General features: G+C 46.2%; 1 protein-coding gene and 2 non-coding genes across 3 annotated transcripts; all 3 read right to left on the bottom strand.

Moving 5' to 3' along the window:
• Window positions 1-352: 352 nt before the first annotated feature.
• On the bottom strand, window positions 353-10,201 carry NUCLEOLIN (nucleolin multifunctional protein). Its single transcript, XM_035133558.3, has 15 exons — window positions 10,110-10,201; window positions 8,380-8,487; window positions 7,368-7,620; window positions 6,851-6,994; window positions 6,105-6,281; window positions 5,784-5,870; window positions 5,043-5,172; window positions 4,392-4,528; window positions 4,101-4,224; window positions 3,587-3,741; window positions 2,994-3,120; window positions 2,517-2,668; window positions 2,275-2,401; window positions 929-1,143; window positions 353-828 (listed from the first exon to the last, which is right to left on the bottom strand). Exons 1-15 carry the CDS (start codon window positions 10,125-10,127, stop codon window positions 746-748), a joined length of 2,037 nt encoding a protein of 678 aa, XP_034989449.2. The 5' UTR covers window positions 10,128-10,201; the 3' UTR covers window positions 353-745.
• LOC118094110 (small nucleolar RNA SNORA75) lies at window positions 1,991-2,129 on the bottom strand. The gene has a single exon (XR_004693719.1). It is a non-coding gene; the product is annotated as a small nucleolar RNA SNORA75 (small nucleolar RNA).
• LOC118094112 (small nucleolar RNA SNORD82) lies at window positions 6,671-6,739 on the bottom strand. The gene has a single exon (XR_004693721.1). It is a non-coding gene; the product is annotated as a small nucleolar RNA SNORD82 (small nucleolar RNA).
• Window positions 10,202-22,607: the final 12,406 nt, after the last annotated feature.

Below are 22,607 nucleotides of genomic sequence, written 5' to 3'. Positions count from 1 at the left end.
GCGATCACAAAGGAACCCACAATCTACCCGGGATCTACCAGAAACGTCCTGGGGATCTACCGGTAGATCCTGATCTACCTGTTGGCCATGCCTGCTATATTTTATGAAGAACTATGATCTAATAAAGCTTTCATTATTTAAACAAAGAACTCTGCTGAAATAATTACCGCTGTGCATCAGAACCATGCTTGAGAAAAAAGCAAGTAAATATTCACTTTTGAAAATATTTCTGAGACCTCTGCCACCTGAGAAATTCACAACATTAAAAAATATATTTGCCCACTTTGTAAACCCCACTTGCCTGGCTAGTTTGTGGATTCCCCTGGAACTTTGCTGAGAAACACACAAGAAATCTGTTTAGGCCCTTTAATCTGTCCAAGACAGTGTGCCAAGACACAAATGATAAAACATTTTTGCATTTTTACAGCAAATAAACAAAAAACAAAAAAGGAAAAACCCTACAGAAATGTATAAGGAAGTTAATTTTGTACATGGGGTAAAACGTTATATAAATTCATGACAAATGCACTGACACAGGTCAACTCCCACATTTCTTGTTGCTTTTTTAAAAGTTCGTATGCGTGGCCAGGCAGTCAAATGGCTGTTTCTTCATTGAAAGGAATTTTTCCAAGTAGCTCTTAAGGGGGACTGCAACGCATCTTGGAATGTCCTCAGAAGGCTCCGTCATATTGGTAGTGACAGAATTAAAAACCCCAGAGTCCTTTCAGATACAGGGACAAGCCACTCAGTCATCAAATTTTATCTTTTTCCCTTGTGGTTTGTGGTCGCCACCGCCTCCTCTGCCTCCTCTGAAGCCGCCTCCTCTGCCTAAAAGATAAAGAGGGGGGAGGGAAAGAGTAATTTAAAAAATCCCAGCTCTTCACACACCGCTGTAACGTGAAAGGACAAACGGCATCAGCACAAGTACCTCCAAATCCTCTGCCGCCACCCCGTCCAAAGCCTCCTCTGCCGCCCCGGCCTCCTCTGCCACCACGACCGAAGCCGCCGCCACCGCCACGTTGCCCGTCACCCTTGGGCTTGGCAAAGTCGAGGGTCACTTTGTTTCCATCAATCTCTCCATCCTCCATGGCTTCCTTTGCTGCTTTGGCTTCTTCTGCGGAGCTGAAGTCCACAAAGCCAAATCTAGGAAAGAGCAGGGGACAGTTTCAACATTCTACCATTGGTGAAGAACTGCTTCGGATGGAGGGGTCTTTAATACCTGCAATCATCACTACAGCTCCCTTTGGAGGAATTCAAGGGCCAAATGACACACATCTAAGCAGTGCACCACAAAAAACTGAGAGCAACACAAGCATAGACACAACAGGTGCCCTTCTGGGTAGAACGAGGACTGCCCAAGTTATTTGCAATGCACCTGAGGCATCTAATTTCCTAGCCCACCTTCCTGCCAAAGGGACTAGGGATGTTAAACTTAGTTCGCTGACAGAACATGCCTGCTGAAACACGACTTTCAACCCTAGACTACAACTAAGCTTCAACAGAACAGCTGCTCTGCACTCTTGAAGTATTTAGCCTGAAAGAAGAGCAGCAAACAAGCCAGGTATCAGCTAACTTTCAGCTGTCCAGGAAATGCATACAAAAGGCAGATCTCCCTTGTAGAAGATGGCCAGATTAGTTTGTTTTTAAATGCAGGTAAGCACCAGCTAAGGTTGTGCTCAAAGGCAATTGAACTACAATAAATATTACATTTAATGCTGGTATGGTAGTTCTAATTTCTGCATGGCTACAAACAATGCTGCTCAAATGCCCAGGCCCTGAAATGAAGGAATATTTCCCCAAACGTAGAGCCTGTACCTACAACCCTGAGACTAAGAGTCTCCTGCTCTACCCTCGAAGCTTCTGACATCAACAGTCTACACTTGTGAAAGCCGCACAGATAGTGGTCTTCCCCGTCCTAGACTTAAGATATCCACACACTTAACTCCAAGCTGCACTGCATGCTATTAATCTGCAGGCAGGCAAGTTGCAGGGTTGTCCCACAGCAATGACAGTTGCTCATCTGAAGCAGACAAGGCACCCAAGGTCAGGGCTGCAGTTTTACTCTTCTTCTCGTGCGAATCCATAGCCTGCCACTGGATTATCAGCAGGAAGGAGCTCATTGAGAAGGCAGGAAGGTTGAGTTTACACAGAGATGCTCAAAGCAGAGGCCTAGTGGAGGGTGGGATCAAGGGGAGGTCAGCAACAGTGAGAGACTTTTGTGGTTGCCATCAAGTCAAAAACTCTGGGACAGCGGCAGCTTTACACCTAACCTACCCTTTGGATGAGCCAGTATCTCTGTCAGTGACTATTCTTGCGCCAACGGAGCCATCAAACGACTCTTTCAATGTTTCTTCTGTTGTTTCCTCAGACAAGCCTTTGACAAACAGTGTTTTGCTTTGCTCTGAATAAGAAACAAACGTATTTTTTTTAGCCCTGTTGATACAGCAATGGCAATTAAAACACCACCCACCCCCACCCTCAAATGATTTTAAGCTAGGGCACAGACAAAGACTTACGTCCAAATCCTCCTCTAGCATTGAAATTCCTGTTTTGTCCCCCTGGTGTGCTGAATTCCAGCCTGATTGTCCGGCCTTCAATTTCTGTGTTGTTGCAGGAATTCATTGCTTCTTTTGCATCCTCAGTTGTGGGGAAGTCTATAAATGCGTACCTGCGCAGAGAGAAGCCAGTCAAGTTAAGAAACTGAGTCACCTCTCACAGAGGTAGATGGGGAAACAGCTGGGTGCAGTGAGGAAAAGCACATCCAACAAGGCATGTTCCTTCCTTCGTTCAGCAGCGTAGATTCTAACCCACCTACCCCGTCCTCCAACCAAACAAGCATCAATCATTATCTGAGTCCAAAGGGACACTACAGCCAGGCAAGTGTCTTAAGGAGTTCCAACTTCCAAGGGCAAAGACATGTAAAGTTCTGAGGGGTTGCCTAGTCAAGGGAGAGGATTTAACCATCAAGTTGCCACATGCCTGCTCCTACATACCCTTTTGGCCTCCCCTGGTTGTTCTGTGGGATCCTGATTGCTGCCGCTTTCTCAAAGACTTCCTGGAGAGATTCTTCTGTCGCATCATATGAGAGGTTGTTCACAACAAGGGTCTTTGACTCTCCACCTGCAGAAAAGAAATGTTCATTCTAGGGTCACTCCAATATTTTCCACTGGTGATGATTATTCTTATTATTATCACCATCATCATTCTCCTCCATCTATGAAAAAGAAAGAGCTGCCTTTGACAAACTGTCAAAGAGAAATTTTTTGTTAGATTAGCTGCAGATGAGGTGCATGTGTTTGTTGTTAGCTGTCCTGGTTGCCCGTGCTAAGATGCAACGGCTCTCATGGAACTTTATGTATGGTTCAGAAGGCTAAAGAATTGTTTCCAGCAAAGATAAACTCAAACACCCACTCACACTTACAAAAAGGGAAGCTGAAGCCCCAGAGCAACCAAAGTTCTAAAGGGTCATCAGAAACCAACTAAGCCTCTTTTTGCAAGGCAAGATGTCACTGTAATGACCGCAGCTTCTTTGCAGTCACCATTCAGTGTTCTGTCATACCAAGCCGATTCCACCACAGCAGTTTACCTGGCTGTGCTCCTTTACTGGATTTTCTGCCATCCTGCTGGCTCTTCTCACCAGTGTAGTCAAGCATGATGGCACGACCCTCAATCTCCATCCCTTGCTTTTCCTCCATCGCTTTCTCTGCCTCTGCCTCCGATTTGAACTCAATGTAGGCAATCCTGAGGGATGGAGAGAACACAAAAACATCTCAAGTTTGTTCTGAAAGTCTCGGGGAGAAAATTATCTAGAAGAAAATAGCTAGCAGTGATATTAAACACCACCCCACAGGTACATTCATTACAATGAACCTTGGAGGGGAGGGCAAAAACTCCTATGGGCAGGTGCAGCCCTGTTGTAGTACAGCACATTAGCTTAATATAGCATGAAATCAAATCTGAACATGTTGGGTAGAAGGGAGGGTCAGAATTTTAGAATTTCCTGGATAGAAAAGCATATGCAGAGTAGCTGGGGAATTCTGCTGCTGAATGGCAAGGTCCACAAACATGCAGCCCACTCTCGTGCTAATGGAGCTACATACCCTTTGCTATTTCCATCCTTGGACACCAGCCTGACTTCCAGGGCATTGTCAAAAACTTCTTGCAGGTCTTCTTGGGTTATACTGTAAGAAAGGTTCTTCACAAAGATAGTCCTTGCATCTCTCTCTAAAAAGCAAACAGCAGAAGAGGTTACAGACCCAAAGTACTTTGAACACTCACATTCTGTGGCACCTATTTGGAAACTTCACTCTATCAGGAGAGCTGCAGGAACATGTCCATGAGCAACATTAAGAGTCCAAGAATACAGAGCTTGGGCTAAAAAGAGAGCTTACCTTTCTTGTTCTCTTGGATGCACTCCCTGGTCTTTGCTTTTTCCAGTTTTATTTCCAAGCCCAAGAATTTCTTTCCATTTAGCTTAAGTGCTTTATCCACATCAGCTTCTGACGAGAAATCCACATATCCAAACTTCCTGCAGAACAGAAGATTTATTTTCAGTGTTCAACCCATATATCCACAAAGTAACCTGCTACAAAATCTAGTCAGTAAAGACAACAGCCTCAATATGGCATCTAAAAACTAGCAGGTCTATCCAACAAATACAAGAGTGATATTTGCAAGCAGATGCAGAAGTGATGTCGTATTTTAGGTGATAACTGCTTGCAGAGCTTTAAATTTTAATTTTTTTACAGCAGTCTCATTCAAAATCTGGTGAATGTATTATCCTTCCACCACCCATTCTTCTCCTGGAAAGAACCACTGTTAAGACAGTTGATGTCGGGCCTCCTAACTCCCACTGGCCCCAACCAGCATGGCCAGAGATGATGGGAGTTGCTGTCCAACAACATCTTCATCCCTAGATCTAAGCAGCATTCACTTCCTCCTCCGAACCTTGTTAACATTGTCACAACAGAGAGATGTTTTAAAGTGAAGTTTTTACTTTTAAAGAAGATTTCATAATATACACAAGTAAACTTAGTTCTTACTTTGAGTTTCCAATTCTGACTTCTTGCACTTCAAGATCCTTTTTGGCAAAGAAATCCTTGATTGCAACTTTCAGTTCCTCAAAGTCTTTGTTTGCATTCAGGTTGGCCATGAAGATGGAGAAGGCAGGTTCTACAAAGTTAATGGAAGATTACACGAGTTATGTAAACGCTTCTAGGAAATGACCACAGTAAGGGCTGGAGACACCTGTGAAGAACTCTTAGTGCACCAAGCTTGGGAATCTTTCAACATAAACTGTCATTTCCACTGGTAACTATGCTACACTAAGAGTACACTGCACACTCACGGGAGTACTCACTGGGAGCAGTGCAACAAGGACCTTCCACTCTCCCTAACACATACCAAAAGAACCACACCTTATCCTTCCTTTACCCACCTCTTCTATAGTTTCTTTTGCTCTTAATTGTCCTGCTCCTTCATAGCACCCTTTTACTGCCTCGCAGGGATATCAATTTTAAACAGGCAGCATGCTAATACATAAAAGAATCCTTGAAAAAAGGCCAGTAGGGGATCCCTGGATGTGTCACAAACAGTATGTGGGCGCTACACGTGGCTTCAGCACCCCAAGAATCAAACCCTCTACTTGAAGAGACATATCCTTGGATTTACCTTTTAGGTTAGATGTTAGAAACTGTCTTTGCACAGAGGAATTATGGGATAGGTTACCATGCTTTTTCTAGGGCCAATCAAAAGAACAATTGAAAACATGGTGGCTTTCTCACCTTCAGTTTTCTTTTTCTTGGCATCTGGGGTTCCTTTCTGCTTGGCCATTTCCTTCTTTCTTTTTCCAGACATTTCTTTCACGTTCTCTGTAGTGGGAAGAGAAGCAAAGGAGGTGTCAGAAAGATCCTAGGGGTGCACGGAGCACACTAGAAGGGGGCAGCTGGATCAGGACTTGACTATCTTTAGGGTGTGTTCATATGTGATTGATACCACATCAGCTCAGCGAGGATACATCATTTCCAGCTCTAGGACCAAAGGAGAAGGCAAGACAATTGCAATGTTTTGAGAGCTCTGAGGTACTTGAGAGATGGCCAACTCACCTTCCTCCTCTTCATCGTCCTCCTCTTCGTCTTCATCCTCCTCCTCGTCATCATCTTCCTCATCCTCAGAATCTTCTTTGGAGAGTTTAGCGGGTGTGACTTTTACTGGTGCGGTTTTTGCAAGCACAGCCTTTTTCCCTTTTGCTGGGGTGATCTCCATGGGCTCATCTTCAGATTCTAGAACCACAGGGAGCTCTTTTAGGTAACACTCACAGCGCATAGCCACTGTCAAAGAGATGCACTCAAGAACAATTCCTTTTGCTCCCTTTACAAAATTATGGTTGTTACTACAAAACTATGCTTATGAACATGAGAGTAAAGAGCCTCAGTGATGTCACTGTGCAACGTCACAGAATCAGACTCAACTCAAAAAGCAAGAACTGTGCAAACCAGTTTTGAATGCGAGTCAAGCCTGCCTAACACTGCCTGGGCCTCCATTTTGATTGTACAGATTTTGTACAATCCTATGCCCCATTTTGTTTGTACAGATTTAAGTTTATTGTGTCCTGATTCCGCTGGGAAGCAGGATTAGTACGCCCCCGCTATGGGCTCTGTTTATACATCCAACACATCAGCTCATACTAGTAGAGACATCACAAGATCAGTATTAAGTCCCAATAATCATCATCTGTGCTGGTATCCAGACTCAAACAAGGCAGCAAGTTATCTCAACCCTATTCTGCCTTTTCCAACCCAACTATTCTCAAACTGGAATATACACTACATATGCTTCCCATAAGCCTTACCATCGTCCTCCTCATCATCTTCGTCATCTTCATCGTCCTCAGACTCTTGTTTGGCTGATATAGCAGCTACAGTGGCCACAGGCTTTTTTCCTGCTGCCTGCACAGTTTTCTTCACTGGCACTGCAGGCTCCTCCTCAGATTCATCTGCATGAAGCAATTTATCAGCAGTTGTTGAAAGATCAATACTGGAACATTTATAAAAGCCTACTGAGTCCCTAACTATATGATGGGAACCAGAAACCATTATTCAAGACCTAACTACCTTAAGGATTGACATGAATCATATGGTGCATGCACAGCAGCACTGACTCCAAACGGTGAAGACCTCGTACTACAAAACTTAGTAGCGTGCGTACGCGCATGCGCACTATGTATATATATGTATGTGCCAGAAATACCATGCTGTTCTCGTGTATTTTTGCTTGCTTCCAATTATTTGCTGCAAAAGCTAGAAACTTTTCTGAATCTGGCAATAGCAATTTCAGTTTACTAAAGTAATTTACCCCACCAAATTCACCTTCATCCTCCTCGCTATCCTCCTCATCTTCCTCATCTTCACTCTCTTCTTTCTTGGCGTTCTTCCCATTTTTTGCTCCTTTGGCAGGAACCGGCGTCTTCTTCAGTGGAGTAGCGGCTTTCTTTGCTGGAGTAGCCACAGCTTTTTTGGCTGGGGTAGCCACTACCTTCTTCCCAGGAGTTGCTGCTTTTTTGTTGGGAGTAGCTATGGCTGCTGCTTTTGCTGGGGTAACTGCTTTCTTCTGGGGAACCATCTGTGGGAAGAGAAATATTCCAGTCAACAAGACACCATGCAATCTAAGATGGATGCAAAACTGAGAATATTGTCATGATTCATGCTCCCTTACCTGGGAGTAAGCCAATCTCAACACAGCAAGACTTGTTTCCAAGCCAACATGCATATGATTGCATGGTATAACAGTCTCTAACCACTAGTTTGCTCCACAAATTAACACAGTTGGATCTCCTTAGAATTATCACTAAGGACTACTATAAGTCTAGTTACAGGTAGGTAGCCGTGTTGGTCTGAATCGAAGCAAAATCAAAAAATTCCTTCAGTAGCACCTTAAAGACCAACTAAATTTTTATTTTGGTATGAGCTTTCGTGTGCATGCTCACTTCTTCAGATACCTGAAGAAGAATCTGAAGAAGTGTGCATGCACACAAAAGCTCATACCAAAATAAAAACTTAGGTGGTCTTTAAGGTGCTACTGAAGGAATTTTTTCATTTGACTACTATAAGGCAATATATATAGATGGGACTTAGGAAGAGAAATTAACCTAAGACCTTGATCTCTGCCCATAGGATTGCATTCCATCTCATGCAATCTTTTTTCTCTGCCCAAAACTTGATTTTTCAGTTAATGAACTACTTTAACCCGAATAATAAAATAATTTGGCTCACTGCACTTTTATCATTTACACAACTTCAGGCTAAATATTGACAAGCACCTTAAGACATTGGATTTAAGGTTACACTGACCGGCTTTAAGCACCAACCGTCAAATTCTTACCTCCTCCTCACTGCTCTCCTCCTCTTCTGATGATTCCTCCTCTTCACTGTCGTCCACATCCTTTGGAGGAGGAGCCATTTTCTTCTGTTTAGGCAGGCTTTTAACGTTCTGGTGGGAGACAGAGTAAGAGTTAGAAGTCTGTTTTTCCCAGTGCTCAAAATTGCTGCTATCAGGATACTTATAATAAGCCCCCTTACTTACTGAAAAGTGTGCTACTCCTTTTAATAGTCTGCAGTGAAGCACAATCGCTTAGAACACCCATACCTTATACCTTCCTCTTTTTCCTACAGGAGATCTTCCCATCTGAATGGGAATGCTTAACTAATTAACATTAAGCATTCCAGCCTTGCTTCCCTCTTACTACTGCCACAAGCCAACTACAGGCAGGCAATGCAAAGCCCCACTGGTTTCACTGATAACTAGCACATGGCAGTTAAGTCCCACTGATCTCACTTGGACTTAATGCCATGTGCTTAGTTCTACTATGAAGATCAGCAGGCCTCACCTCTATCTGAACTATACTGTACAGTACTCCATTAATACAGACATTCTGCCCAACTGTATGCAAGCTCACTGTGCTACAGGAGCAAATGCCCCTCCCCACCACTGAAGCATCACGTACAAACACTTCAGATGGCATGTGGGATTCACTCTCTAGGTTATTAAGCAATTATAAAATGTTATTTGCTCCGGCCCACTTTACAACAGCCTCCCTCGAGGGAGGACGTGTTTTTGCGCCTTTACATCCAGTCTCCACCCCCTCTGCTCAAAGGGGCCCCAGGCAGAACACCGATCTGGTCCTGCATAAATATACCCAATATCCCTACGAGAAACGGGATTCCAAACTGGTCGGCTGGCCTCAGGATTCCCGTGCGGAGCCCTGCTTCCCCATGGAGCCTCGTGGGCGTAAAAAGCAGTCCCAGTTCCGCTTTCCCCGCCACCAGCCATCGGCTGACCCGTTGCTCGGTTTCTTTCCTAAAGTTAGCCAGTATGTGCTTTGAACTATCGATGTTTCCCTCCGCAGCCGCGTGGCCGGAGAGATCAGACCCGGGTGGCAAGGAAGGCCGCAAGGCCCGCGATGCTGCACCACGTGGAACCACCCTGGAGAGCGGCTTCCTTCCCCTCCCACGTGCTCTGCTACGCACGGCCGGGATCACGTGGCTACAGCGCGGCGACGACGAAGCGCGGGGGGGGGAGAGAAGAGCTCCCTCCTCTCGAAAGCCGCTCGCGCCAGCACGTCGCGCGCCAGCCAAGCTAGGGTGCGCTACGCTAAGCTCGGCTGACCCGCGCGCGAATGCATGCGCGTGCCCGCGGGACGTCGCGCGCGTTTAAAGATTCCGGCTGAGGAGGAGCGGAGGGGGCCTAGAAACTCCTCGTGTCGCGCGCGCGCGCGCTTTCCCTCTCGATCCCGTTGGAAGGGAAGAGAAAGGATGGGCCTCTGGAAACCGCCCAACGTTCTACTACCGTAGCGTGCGCGCACCCCTTTGAGAGGCCGTTGGTTGGTGGGGGGGCCTTGAAACCGCCGCCTCTTCCCATCCCCTCTCTCCCCCCCCGCTTAATTCCCCCTCAGTGAAACCTGCGGGAGGCCTGGAAACCGCTGCGCGCGCGCAAGGCCGCCGTCACGCTGCCCTAGTTTCCCCCCTCCCTCAGAATTCCGCGCGGGCCAAAGAAAGGGGGCTCCATGTTGTGCGTCTTTCTCTCACTCCCGCTATGTAGGCCGCGGCGCTCACCTTGGCGAGCTTCACCATAATGGCGGCGGGTTGTCCGGATGTGTAGAGCGTCGAAAGAAGCCTCCGCTCGCTCCTGGCGCCTCGCTCGAGTCTCGGCCCGAACCGAAAAGAGTGAGGTCGAGGACTAGCTTAACTCTTTCTCCCGCCCCGCGGCGCTGCCTTAGCCAATCGGCGGTCGCTGGGCCCACCGCCCGCCCACTCGCTGAGATGAGTAGCCACTCCTTGGGCTCTTTCGGAGTAGGCGGAGGGAGCCAATAGCAGCAAGGCCCGCCCCGCCCAATCAGAAACCGCGCCTAATTCGGAGGCGGGTCGAAGGGCTGCAGCCAATAGAGTGGCAGCACTGGTAAGTGCGAGCGCTGCGATAGGCCCGCGCTGACGGGCGGAAGTGGCGGAGTGAAGGAAGAGGAGCACGTGGCGTTGGTCTCTGTCTTCAACCATGTGGGGTTGCCCATTTTGTGTGCTGGTTTCTCTGGGTTTTTTTTTGAAACTGCCCTAGTGAGGTGGGAGAGAAGGATCCAGCACTCTGCAGACTTACCTGGCAGTAAGCCCCGTAGACTACAGCGTTGTAATGACGTGCAGTGCAGGTGGTGGCTGAGAAGCGGATGTTTTAGGAATTGGACTAAACCTATGCATGGCTACTCGCTGGGTTCAGTGGGGCTTACTTCCCGGAAAGTGAGCGTATGCTTGCAAGCATCTAGGTGAAGTAGAGATTTGGAGAGGCTGGAGGTGGATTAGGGACCCGCTGGGTTGAGGGACGCGTGTGCGTTCCTCATCCTCGGTGGAGAGTCAAAAACAAGTTAGGTCAAGCCCGGAGACAGGCAATCAGTATTTATTCTGTAGCTATCTGCTGCATGGTTCTAGTATACAGTGTTCCGGACTGAAGAGGCTGATCTAGGGTAGTTGGCCCGGTGCAGGAATAAACGGTGTGTGTGTGTGTGTGTGTGTGTGTGTGTGTGTGTAGTACATACCATGCCTAAGCCCTCTAGGCTAGGGGATCAGAAAGAATTGTATTGTATCCTAGTATTCTAGCACGATTTTCTCCCAGAAGTGCGACAAAAAAGATGCCTTCTCCATAATGGGTGATCATTTCTTTGAAAGGAAGTAGCTTTGGGGGAAGAGTGGTAACTCTGTGGTAGACCATGTGCTTTGCATGTAAAAAGTTCCAGGTTTGATGCCAAGCACTTCCAGGTAGGGCTGGAGAAATACCCTGTTTGAAATACTGCCAGTCAGCATAGATAGCACTGAGTTAGATAGACCATGATCTGACTTCATAAAACTGCTTCCTTTATTCCAACATGTTGGGGAAATATTGTGTATTTAAGGCTGTGTACATGCCGTACATTTAAAGCACATACCAAGTCCCCAAAGAGTCATCGGAATGGTAGTTTGAAGGGTGCTGGGAATTGTAGTGCAGTGAGGGGTAAACTATAGTTCCTTTGGGGGGGTGGATGGTGAATATGCAGCTTAGGCAACATGAATTTATTTGGAGATTGTATTAACATACAGGATTTGGGAATTCAGTTTCAATCTCCTTTTTCTTGAGTCTCTTTGAGATGGAATATGGAGTTCTGGGCACCTCTAATTTGATCTGTGCTGAAAATATTCCAAAGCCATCAGCTCATCGGAAATATCCAGTGTGAATGTATTCTGTGTGCTGTTGCTGCTAAAGAATGCTGGGTAGAAAACAAGCAGAATCCCCCAATCCGCCTGCTGGAAATGCTACACAGTTTAGCTGACCACACTGTATTTGTCAAGGCAAACATTTCGCTTTGCTAACAGATGGTATACCTTTTCTCCCTCCTCACAGCAAGTAAAATAATACCACTTCAGAATTATTTTAAATGTTTCAACAAGTTTTTAATAGAATCAATTTGAAGGGACCATGAGGACCATCAAGTCTAGCCCCCTGCAATGCAGGAATATTTTGCACAACGTAGGGCTTGAACCCATGACCCTGAAATTATTATTTCAGTAGCCTATTCAGTGCCAGATTTACATATAAGCTAAAGCTTAGGGCCCCCAAAAAATTAAAGGAAAAACACCTGGATATACATTTCCAAAATATAAGATAAAAACAAATGAAATAAAACATACAGCCACAGTGTTTTGTGTTGTGTAGGCTCCTATGATGTAAGTCATGGGCCTCGCCCGCTACCCTGCTCCCTAAAATATCACTGGTTTGCTCATTTCTATATATAGGGTGCCTACATTCTGCATGGACTTTTCAACAATTACTTTGATAAAATACATACTTTGTTATGTGCAAATGGCTTTAGATACCTATTAGGTCCATCAATTACCATATACAGTAGCATATATTCAACACAAAAAACAGTGACAATTTGTTGTTGACAAAGGACAGCTGCGCATATACCAGTTGCTTAGGGCCTCATCAAACCTAAATCCTATACTGTAGTTGGAGAGTTCAAAGGATTGCATGTGTAAAGCTGTAATTCATGCTACTCTGAACCTTTTAAGAACAGGCAAGGCTTGGCCATTTGATGCTTCCTTATAAGTGGATCGCACTGTTTGTCTATTTACATAACCCAGCATTGCCTGCTTAGGCTGGGGACTCCTTTCCAGACAAGCACACATGTATATGTATATGTTTATCTTTTACCTGCTACCTGTTCCTTTTAGCTGGAGATGCCAAATATTGAACCTAGAACCTGTACACAGAGTGCATTATATATTCCTGGAGTGGGCAGAAGGCAGGTGAGAATTGACTGTCAACTCTGGGTGATTAGAAGCAGGCTGGTGAAAACTTATGACTCAAAACCACTGGCCGCCACAAACTGGGTAGGTAACTATGGAGAGTCAATCTGTGAAGGGGTCAAGCCAGTACCTTGCCTTGGGCTGCAAGCAGAATGGTGTGTTGTGCCCATATAATCCAGTCCCAGTGAGTTGACTAGCAGCCATTGACTGCAATACATGTGGTTTCTATAATGTTTTCAAGGGCAGCCCCATGCACAAAGCACTGCAGTAGTCAAAAAGGGAGTTTACCAGGGATGGAGAACCGAGGCAAAGCTAGCTCTTCCTGCCCAGTCAAAACAAAATAAAAAAAATCCTTCTAGTAGCACCTTAGAGACCAATTAAGTTTGTCATAGGTATTAGTTGGTCTCTAAGGTGCCACTGGAAGGATTTTTTAATTTTGTTTTGACTGCATCAGACCAACATGACTACCTACCTGTAACTCTTCCTGCCCAGGTATGGGCATTACGAGTGAAGAGGACTAAGCCACAATGGCCGCATATGCCTCCAGTGACAAAGATGGATCAAGTTACAGGTAGGTAGCTGTGTTGGTCTGACAAGGTAGTCAAAACAAAATAAAAAGATTCCTTCCAGTAGCACCTTAGAGACCAACTAATTTTGTCATTGGTATGAGCTTTCGTGTGCATGGATCAAAGATGGATCAATGAGCAACCACAGGCTATGAACCTGATCCTTTAAGATGGCCACCCCAATCATCCCTGGCATGAAAAAAAATCTACTGTACTTGAATCTTACTAGAGCAAGTGAACCTAACACTATCTGTGCCTCCATCTTGCCTGGATTGAGCCTCAGCACTACGACAGCCAAGCACAGATTTTTAGCACTCCCACTGCTTCACCTGCGTTTGGCGAAGAGTAGAGTTGGGAGGTGGTGGCTGGCATCTGTGCCGTTCAGAAATGGATGCACCTCATCTTAAATCTCTGGCCGATTCACATGAATGTTAAAAAGGACAAGGGATTAAATAGGATTCACTGGGAGTATGAATCATTCATGCCAAGAAGTCAGACCTAAATTTTCCAGCACCACTTTCTGAAATCGCCCGGGTAAGATTCATGTACAGAATTTTTCCTCCCTCATAACGCTACAACTCTTGGGCAGCCGAGGAAGCTGAATGCTGGAAGGTTCAGGACAGATAAAAGGAAGGACTTTCCCCCACATAGCACATCGTTAACCTATGGAACTCACTGCGGCAGGAGGCAGTAAAGGCCACCAATTTGGATGGCTTTAAAAGAGGACTGGACAAATCCATGGAGGAGGAGAGGGCTATCAATGGCTAATAGCCATGATGGCTAAAGCTATGTCCCCACTGTGGAAGGACGTGTGGAACCAGAATAGGCCTCCACAGTCACTTACGGACTCACTGTTAAGACCATGTTCATGGAAGACAATCTTAACTTGGCTTTAAGTAAGAAGAAGGCCTGTCTCCGTGGTGGGAGGCAAAAAATGCTTCCAAATACCAGTTGCTGGAAGCCACAGGAGCAGAGAGGAGGGTTCTTGTGCCTGGATTCTGCTTGTGATTTCCCCACAGGGATCTGGCTGGTCACTGTGAGAACAGGATGCTGGACTAGAGGGGCCATTGGCCTGATCCAGCAGGCTCTTCTTAGGTTCTTAAAAGCTGCAGAGCAGGAAAGAACATACTGGAACAGGAAAACTGAGCAGGGGGCAGGATAGAATTGTAGAATGTAGGACTGTAGAGCTGGAAAGGTCTCTAGGGTCATCTAGTCCAACCCCCTGCAATGCATATCCATTTAAATTAAGCAGCCCAGGTGCTAGAATCTGAAATTGGACCAGACCTTATGCAGCTTAGGTTTGACAAGAGGCAAGGCCAATCAATGCCTCTATGGGAAAGAATATATGCTTAGGTATATGCAGGGCTTTTTTCTGGGGGTATGCAGAGGTACGCATACTCCTCAACATTTTGTGAATCTAAGTTTAGCCTAATTGAGGGGCAGTATTTCAATATGACGCCTGCTTCTTGGGAGAAAAGCAATGACAAACCTAGACAGCATCTTAAAAAGCAGAGACATCACCTTGCCGACAAAGGTCCGTATAGTTAAAGCTATGGTTTTCCCAGTAGTGATGTATGGAAGTGAGAGCTGGACCATAAAGAAGGCTGATCGCTGAAGAATTGATGCTTTTGAATTATGGTGCTGGAGGAGACTCTTGAGAGTCCCATGGACTGCAAGAAGATCAAACCTCTCCATTCTTAAGGAAATCAGCCCTGAGTGCTCCCTGGAAGGACAGATCGTGAAGCTGAGGCTCCAATACTTTGGCCACCTCATGAGAAGAGAAGACTCCCTGGAAAAGACCCTGATGTTGGGAAAGATTGAGGGCACTAGGAGAAGGGGACGACAGAGGACGAGATGGTTGGACAGTGTTCTCGAAGCTACGAACATGAGTTTGGCCAAACTGCGGGAGGCAGTGGAAGACAGGAGTGCCTGGCGTGCTATGGTCCATGGGGTCACGAAGAGTCGGACACGACTAAACGACTAAACAACAACAATTTCAATATGAGTAGGAAAATGAGAGTACCCCTAAACATTTATTTAGGGGGGGGGAAGCATTGGGTATATGTACTTAATTTCATTTTGTAATTGTTCTTGTTAAAGATTTTCCTTGGTTGCAAAAGTGCATACAGCACCTCTGCTTTCAGTTCATAGAGTTCTTTCTACAGATCATTCATATTCGATGTGAGGCACATAAAGATGGGGGAGAAAGGAGATGGGGAGAGAGTGCGGGGGGAGTAAACTTTCATTCTATTCCTTAATTTCATTTGTTGAGAGCTTGATTGCAAACCAGACGTCTGGTCGGGAGGGTAACCAAGGATTTTGGGGAGAGAAGGATTTTGCTCAGTCAAGACTCAGCTGGGCCACTCCACATGGGGCTGTGCAGATCAGGCAGTGCCCATCACCAAGGGGCGGTGCTGAGAAAAAACCCTCCACTAGCTCCATCAAGGCTTCCTCTTCCTCAAAGGTCATTTGGGAGTAGCCATTCCATCAGGCTGCCTCTGTGGGAGAGGGGGGCAGCCAGCCTCAGCTTTGCTAAAATACCCTCTCCATCAGGCACCTCCTGCCCCTGAACTGTGCCAGTTATAAAAAACATACACGCAGACAACATCATTCCTGACCCCAACAACATAAAACATACCATTTCAGGACTATTTAATTGTTCATCTTCTAACATTGTGTATGCCATCAAATGCCAACAGTTGCCCTTCAGCTCTCTATATTGGACAATCAGGCCAAACCCTACGCCAAAGGATAAATGGACATAAATCTGACATCAGGAATCACAAGACAGAGAAACCAGTAGGAGAACACTTCAGTCTCCCAGGACATTCTATACAAGATCTCAAAGTAGCTGTCTTATTACAAAAGAATTTCAGAAATAGACTGGAAAGAGAAGTTCCTGAATTGCAACTTATTACCAAACTTAAAACCATGGAGAGACCTGGTCTGAATAGAGACATTGGATTCTTATCTCATTACTAGCTGACCCGGCCACGCGTTGCTGTGGTTCTTTCCTGTGATTCCCCCCCCCTGTCACGATCCATGATGTATCCTGCCCCTCCTCCCTCCACCCCGGCTCATCCCTGTGTTTCGGTAGGATACCCTTCCCTCTGTTGTCCCTGGGGAGTGTTGGCCCCTCCCCCTGTATCTCCATACCTTGGCCCCCACCCCCGAAAAGGAACTGTTAGGTTCTGGGTTCTATTTCCCAGCATGCACTTTTGTCTGAACCCTCTGTTGTTCCTGGGGAGTGTTGGCCCCTACCCCTGGTATCTTCCTACATTGGCCCCCATCCTTGGAGAAGAAGCTGTCAGTTTCTGGGTTCCATTTCCCAGTATTTACTTTTGTCTGAGCCGTCTGTTGTCCCCTCCCCCCTGCATCTCCATACATTGGCCCCTGCGCATGCATCGTGAACATTTCTATATGTTTAGATTAAGGATCGGGGGTGATGATGTGCCCTGGGACCCAGAGAACTACTTAAAGAATCCCAACCCGGGGTAAAAGGTAAAGGTAAAGGGACCCCTGACCATTAGGTCCAGTCGTGACCGACTCTGGGGTTGCGCGCTCATCTCGCATTATTGGCCGAGGGAGCCGGCGTATAGCTTCCAGTTCATGTGGCCAGCATGACAAAGCTGCTTCTGGCAAACCAGAGCAGCACACGGAAACGCTGTTTACCTTCCCGCTGTAGCGGTTCCTATTTATCTACTTGCATTTTGACATGCTTTCGAACTGCTAGGTTGGCAGGAGCTGGGACCAAGCAACGGGAGCTCACCCCGTCACAGGGATTCGAACCGCCGACCTTCTGATCAGCAAGCCCTAGGCTCAGTGGTTTAACCACAGCGCCACCTGGGTCCCCAACCCGGGGAGGGGGGGTCAAATAGCGAAGCCCCACAGCCCTGTAGCAACAGACAGGCCCAGACAGAAGGAGGGGGATCATATGGGCCACTTGGCGCGGGCCTCCGAATCCAAAGCAGGCCTCGGTCAGCATATTCACAATCAGTAAAATGAAAAAGTAACAAAAGGGTTAAAAACAGGGACACACTATCTTATCTACCTGGGCCGGGCCTCTGTCTGGCCCTGCAAGGGCCTGGCAACAGAAGGTGCGTTCTGAAGTACCCGAGTTGTTCAGTTCCATAAAAAAACCCAGGAAGTGGCAAGGGGAAGGTAGGGAATTGTAAATGGGGTGGGGTGTGTGCACTGCAAATATCTGAGGACTTAAACTGGGGAGAGAAAGTGAATGGTTGTTTTTTTTTAAAAAAAAAAGACACAGAGGCTTACAATCAGTTGTTTCTCCTAAAATAAGACATACCCATAAAATAAGTCATATTTATTTTTGTCTTGTGGATTTTTTGGGGGTAGTGGTGCTAAATTGTAAAGTAAAAACCCCTTGCAGTGTAGGGGCCTACATAAATCGAAGGCCGTGCTGCGGCCTGTGGCAAACCCCTCCTCCAGCAGGCCCCGACCTCCACTTGGCAATGTTGGTTCTTTGGTGGGGTTTTTTTTGGGTGGGGGTAGTGTTGCTAAATGGTAAAGTAAAACCCCTTGCCGTGCCCCCAAGTATGTTGCTGTGGGTTATCCCCCTCCCCGGGCCTTGTGGAGGCCTGTCAGCCTGTCAGGGGCCTAAAACAAAGGCCTAGATAAAATGGCTGCATTGGTGTATTTCAGTTGCTTGGTTGATGATGATGTCATTCGGTTTGTGGGTGTGGCTTAGATTTCTCAGGAAGGGAGGGGGTGTACTGTGGGAGGAATTCCACTTGAGGGCACTGTTTGACTTGGTGGAAAAGCAGGTCTGTACCTGGGCAGGTGTGCGATTTGAGGGATTTTTGCCCCCAACAACGCTCTAGGAGTGGCCTGGATCGTTGTGTCAAAATTTCAGGATGCTCGGTCAAGCGGTTACGGAGAAAAGTGTTGAACGGAATTTCACGATTTTTACATTTATATATAGATAGATATATGATAGCTATTTTTAGCCACCTCACCCCTTGCTTATTCCTGTAAGACCAATTGCAGTCGTTAACAGTAGTCAACAGGTTTACCACACCTATCAGCCAATCACCCATTCCTACCACCCTTCTGGATAATACCCCTCCCCACCCTCTCACTATATATAAGGGTCTCGTGACCTTCTGTTTCAGTGTATCTGAAAAAGTGTGCATGCACACGAAAGCTCATACCAATGACAAATTTAGTTGGTCTCTAAGATGCTACTGGAAGGAAATTTTTTAAAATAAAAACAACTGTTTATGAATTGGTGCCTGAGTTTGTTTCCCCCCTCTTCCCTCCCTGTCCCTCTTCCCTTGTGTGCTGTTTCTTGTTTCAAAAAGATAGCCTGCAGGCAGGGACAGTGTTGTTTTAATTTACTGCCTGTAAGCAACTCTGGGGGCCTTTTTGCCTGAAGAGTGGGCTACAATTGCTCAAAATAAATAGAGGCACATGTGGGACGTCCCGCTGAATCTTTGCGCACTCATTCTGTGCTGGCTGGGGCTGATGGGAATTGCAGTCCAAAGCGCATGGATGGCTCCAGATTGGCCAAGGCTGCAGGGATGAAATCCTTGGTAATATTCCATTGAAGTCTCACACCAAGAGTTTCATCAGGCCTGCCACTTTGGGACACATATAGCCAGAACTGGGATGGATGCTTGGTCTGACACAGGAAGGCCTTTGATTCTTCACTGCCTTTGGTTAGATTTCCAGGTGTTCATTCTTCTTTTCCACTAGGTGGCAACAGACGGCTGCATTATGACCATTAGCTCAGAGCCTCTGCTGAAGGGGATGTTGGAAGCTGCATTGTGAAAGTGATGCTAACAGGTTATTTGAGGAGGAGGAGGAGTGCTGAAAACAAAAGCAAATCAGTTGAATAAACTTAAAAACAAAAACAAATCAATTGAATAAGCTTTTCAGTAGGAGCAGATAGGCAGGTGGGCTTCATGGTGTGGAGGAGGGGGGGGGCATGTGAGTCAAGCAGATAATGGAATCAGCATTCAAATGCCTGATTAGTTTACCTGTCAAACATACAGTATTGGGAAACTGGCGGTAGGAAAAAAGGAGGACTGTTTTAAAGGGATGTTTATATGCACCTATGCAAAACTGTCTTATCTCTGCATTGGTGGCTTTCAGATTCCTCAGATTCAGGGATCTGCCAAGGAACTCGCAGCTATGGGAAGTATTTTGTGGCTGCATTTTAGAGCAGGGCTCCTTGGATCTACTTCGCTTTCTCTTACAGAATCCCAAGCGCCTCCACCCATAACGGCAGAGTGAAAGGGCAAGGCTGCCTCGGAGCACATTCTGAGCCTACAAATTGTTTCTCAGTGCCAGAAATGAACTCTCCTTTTATACAAAAGTGTGGGGCAGCACCTGCGCTTTGGAACCCTATGCCTGGTGAAATCAGGCTATTCCCTGTACCCTTTTTGGTGCCTGTTAAAAAACATTTTTGTTTAGGGTTGAAAATCAAAGTGAGTTTTAATCGGCCTATTGCTATTTTATATTTCTAAAAGTCTTAAATAGCTATTAATTCTTCATATTGATATTTTTATTGCTTTGTCTTTTTGGAAAATCACTTGAGGGGTTTTTTTATTATAAAAAAACAAAACAAAACAAGTGATGTATAAATTTTGTGAAATAAGTGAATGAAAGCCCACTCCTCACTCACTTTCTTTGTGAGCAGCCCTTGACGGGCAAAGAGGAGCACTAGACTGCACTTGCATAAGTGCGCCTGGTTCATGCCCCCTCAAAAATTGTGTGCCTGGGACCACAGTCTCCCTGGCTATGCCCCTGGCCAGACCTCCTGGTTCATCCCACTCAGTACTGCCTACACAGACTGGCAGCAGCTCTCCGGGGTTTCAGACCAGGGAGTGTCTCCCAGGTCCACCTTGAGATGCAATCCCAGGGACTGAACCTGGGAGCTTCTGCAGGGACTGTACCTGTTAGTTTGCATTTCTTAGTCCAGAAAGTGCTGATCTGATGTACAGAGATCTTTCCTATTCTAATTCAAGAGGGTTGTGGAAGTTTCTCTGTATGAAAGAAGCAAGCAGAAGGTTCGTGATGTTTGGGCTATTCCTTCGGAGAAGCTGACTGCAGCTGGTTTAAACTGGCTCTGTTATCTCTTTCCGTCAAGGTCATGCTGACTATAATAAGAGTCCAGAAGGAGCCTGGGTTTCACACTTTATCTCTCTTCCTGCTGCTCTGGTGTTCATTACATTGTAAGTTATTGTATTCCTTCATGGATCACTGCCTTGTTGTGGCGAAGAAAATCAGCCATGAGTACTCACTGGAAGGACAGATTGTGAAGCTTAGGCTCCAATACTTTGGCCACCTCATGAGAAGAGAAGACTCCCTGGAAAAGACCCTGATGTTGGGAAAGATGGAGGGCACAAGGAGAAGGGGACGACAGAGGACGAGATGGTTGGACAGTGTTCTCGAAGCTACGAACATGAGTCTGACCAAACTGCAGGAGGCAGTGGAAGACAGGAGTGCCTGGTGTGCTCTGGTCCATGAGGTCACGAAGAGTCGGACACGAAGAACAAGAAGAAGTTATTGTAAGTTAAAGTCTGCTGCAACTGGATTTTTTATGGACAGTGCTAATCCTGAATTTCTTTGGATTTGTGACCATTATGCTCATTTGTCTTCAGTAGCAGTAAAGCTCTGCTGGATTAAATATCAATTGCCTCTGGTCTATTTTGGGGGAATTCTGCAATGTGGTTAAGCTTTTACTCTGCTAAACTATACGTTGGCATCTGCTCTGGATCAATATTGAGTAGAATTCCATGACGGTACCACGGAGCTATGGCCCGTCAAGGAAAAGAATTCGCCTGTGTTTGACTCAGCAGACAGGCTGAAATGAATCAGTGAGGTCCATTAATTTCTGAGGAAAACTTGGTTGACTACTACGCTCTATTACTACTGTTTCCTCAAACGCCCCTAATTTTGAGAACAACCCCCTAGTCAGCAACTACTTGGGTGAGTTTTTCCATGTCCTCCAAGCTTTGCACAAATGCAAAAAGGCGGGGGCTGAGATCCAAAGAGAGCCAACACCACACCCCTCCCATCCCTGCAGGCAGAATAAACTCTCAAGTTAACCTTAGCCGACCTCCTTTGTGCGTGGATCTCCAAGGTAAAGCTGCTGCAATTGGTGCTTGGCCTTTGCACTTGCCCTCTGCTTTCCGAGGGGACCTGGGGACCTCTCCAAATGGATTGGGAGACAGAAACATATCTAACCAGGACGGGAGGCTGTTTTCTTACTCCATCCCAAGTTTCGAAAGTCTTGGCGACAGAGAATAAGCGCACGTCTGTTAGGAATGTACAAGCAGCAAGTGAATTAACCTCCTTTGTTCCCATAGCAGCTGCCAAACTTGGACATAAGAATTTCCCTGCTGGATCAGGCCGCCAAAGGCCCACCTAGCCCAGCATCTTCTCACGGGGGATGGGGGGGGTACCAGATGCCTCTGGGAGGCTTGCGAGCAGCACCTGAGCAGGGCAGCAGCTCTCCCCAGATTCCTTGCAACTGGTGTTCAGAAGGGAAGTGGCTTATGCTCAGAAGTTTGCAGGTGTGCATGTGGATTGTTGCTGCTGCCTAAATTGCTTAGGCAATTTAAATGCTCAATTAGCCAGAATGCACATTTGCATTACAAATCCTCTACTTTCCCTTTCCATAACACATGAAGGGTGGCACAGCATTCTCAAATAGAGGTTCGCCTGCTATTTGAAATTGTGGATGTGTCCTAAGGCTGCTGAGCTGGTGCCACTGCTCATTTTTATTTTAGTTCAATTTGCCTCTCTTTCACCCAGCCTGGCTTCTCTGTGCTTGGCTGTTTTTCTGCAAATGTACATGGCTGGCCCATGCCCACAACTCCTTTCAGGTTTTCTAGCAAGGCTCCTGGTCTGCAGGCGAAAATGTTGATGCGAAAAGCTTTGCATGCTCATTTATGGCGCAGACCGAGCTGCTGTTAGAATCAGAGGAGCACACCAGACATGTGTTTTTCTGGACATTTGGCAACCTGAATTATGCATAGCATCACGGGGCGCCTCCAGACCACCTGCTTATTGAGCACTCATCCTGATTTGTTTGCAGGGAGAAAATGTTGGCTCTTCTATGAAGATTCCCTCTGATCTGTTTGCCGGAAAGTTAGAAAATTGTGGCATAGCAAGTGTTACTTCACACTTTTTAATAATAATAATAATAATAATGTTATTTATACCCCACCCTTCCCAGTCAAGACCGGGC

Source organism: Zootoca vivipara, chromosome 5 (assembly GCF_965207765.1).
Source record: "Zootoca vivipara chromosome 5, rZooViv2.hap1.1, whole genome shotgun sequence".
In the NCBI taxonomy this organism is placed as follows: domain Eukaryota; kingdom Metazoa; phylum Chordata; class Lepidosauria; order Squamata; family Lacertidae; genus Zootoca; species Zootoca vivipara.
This window is presented reverse-complemented; position numbering and strand designations above follow the sequence as displayed.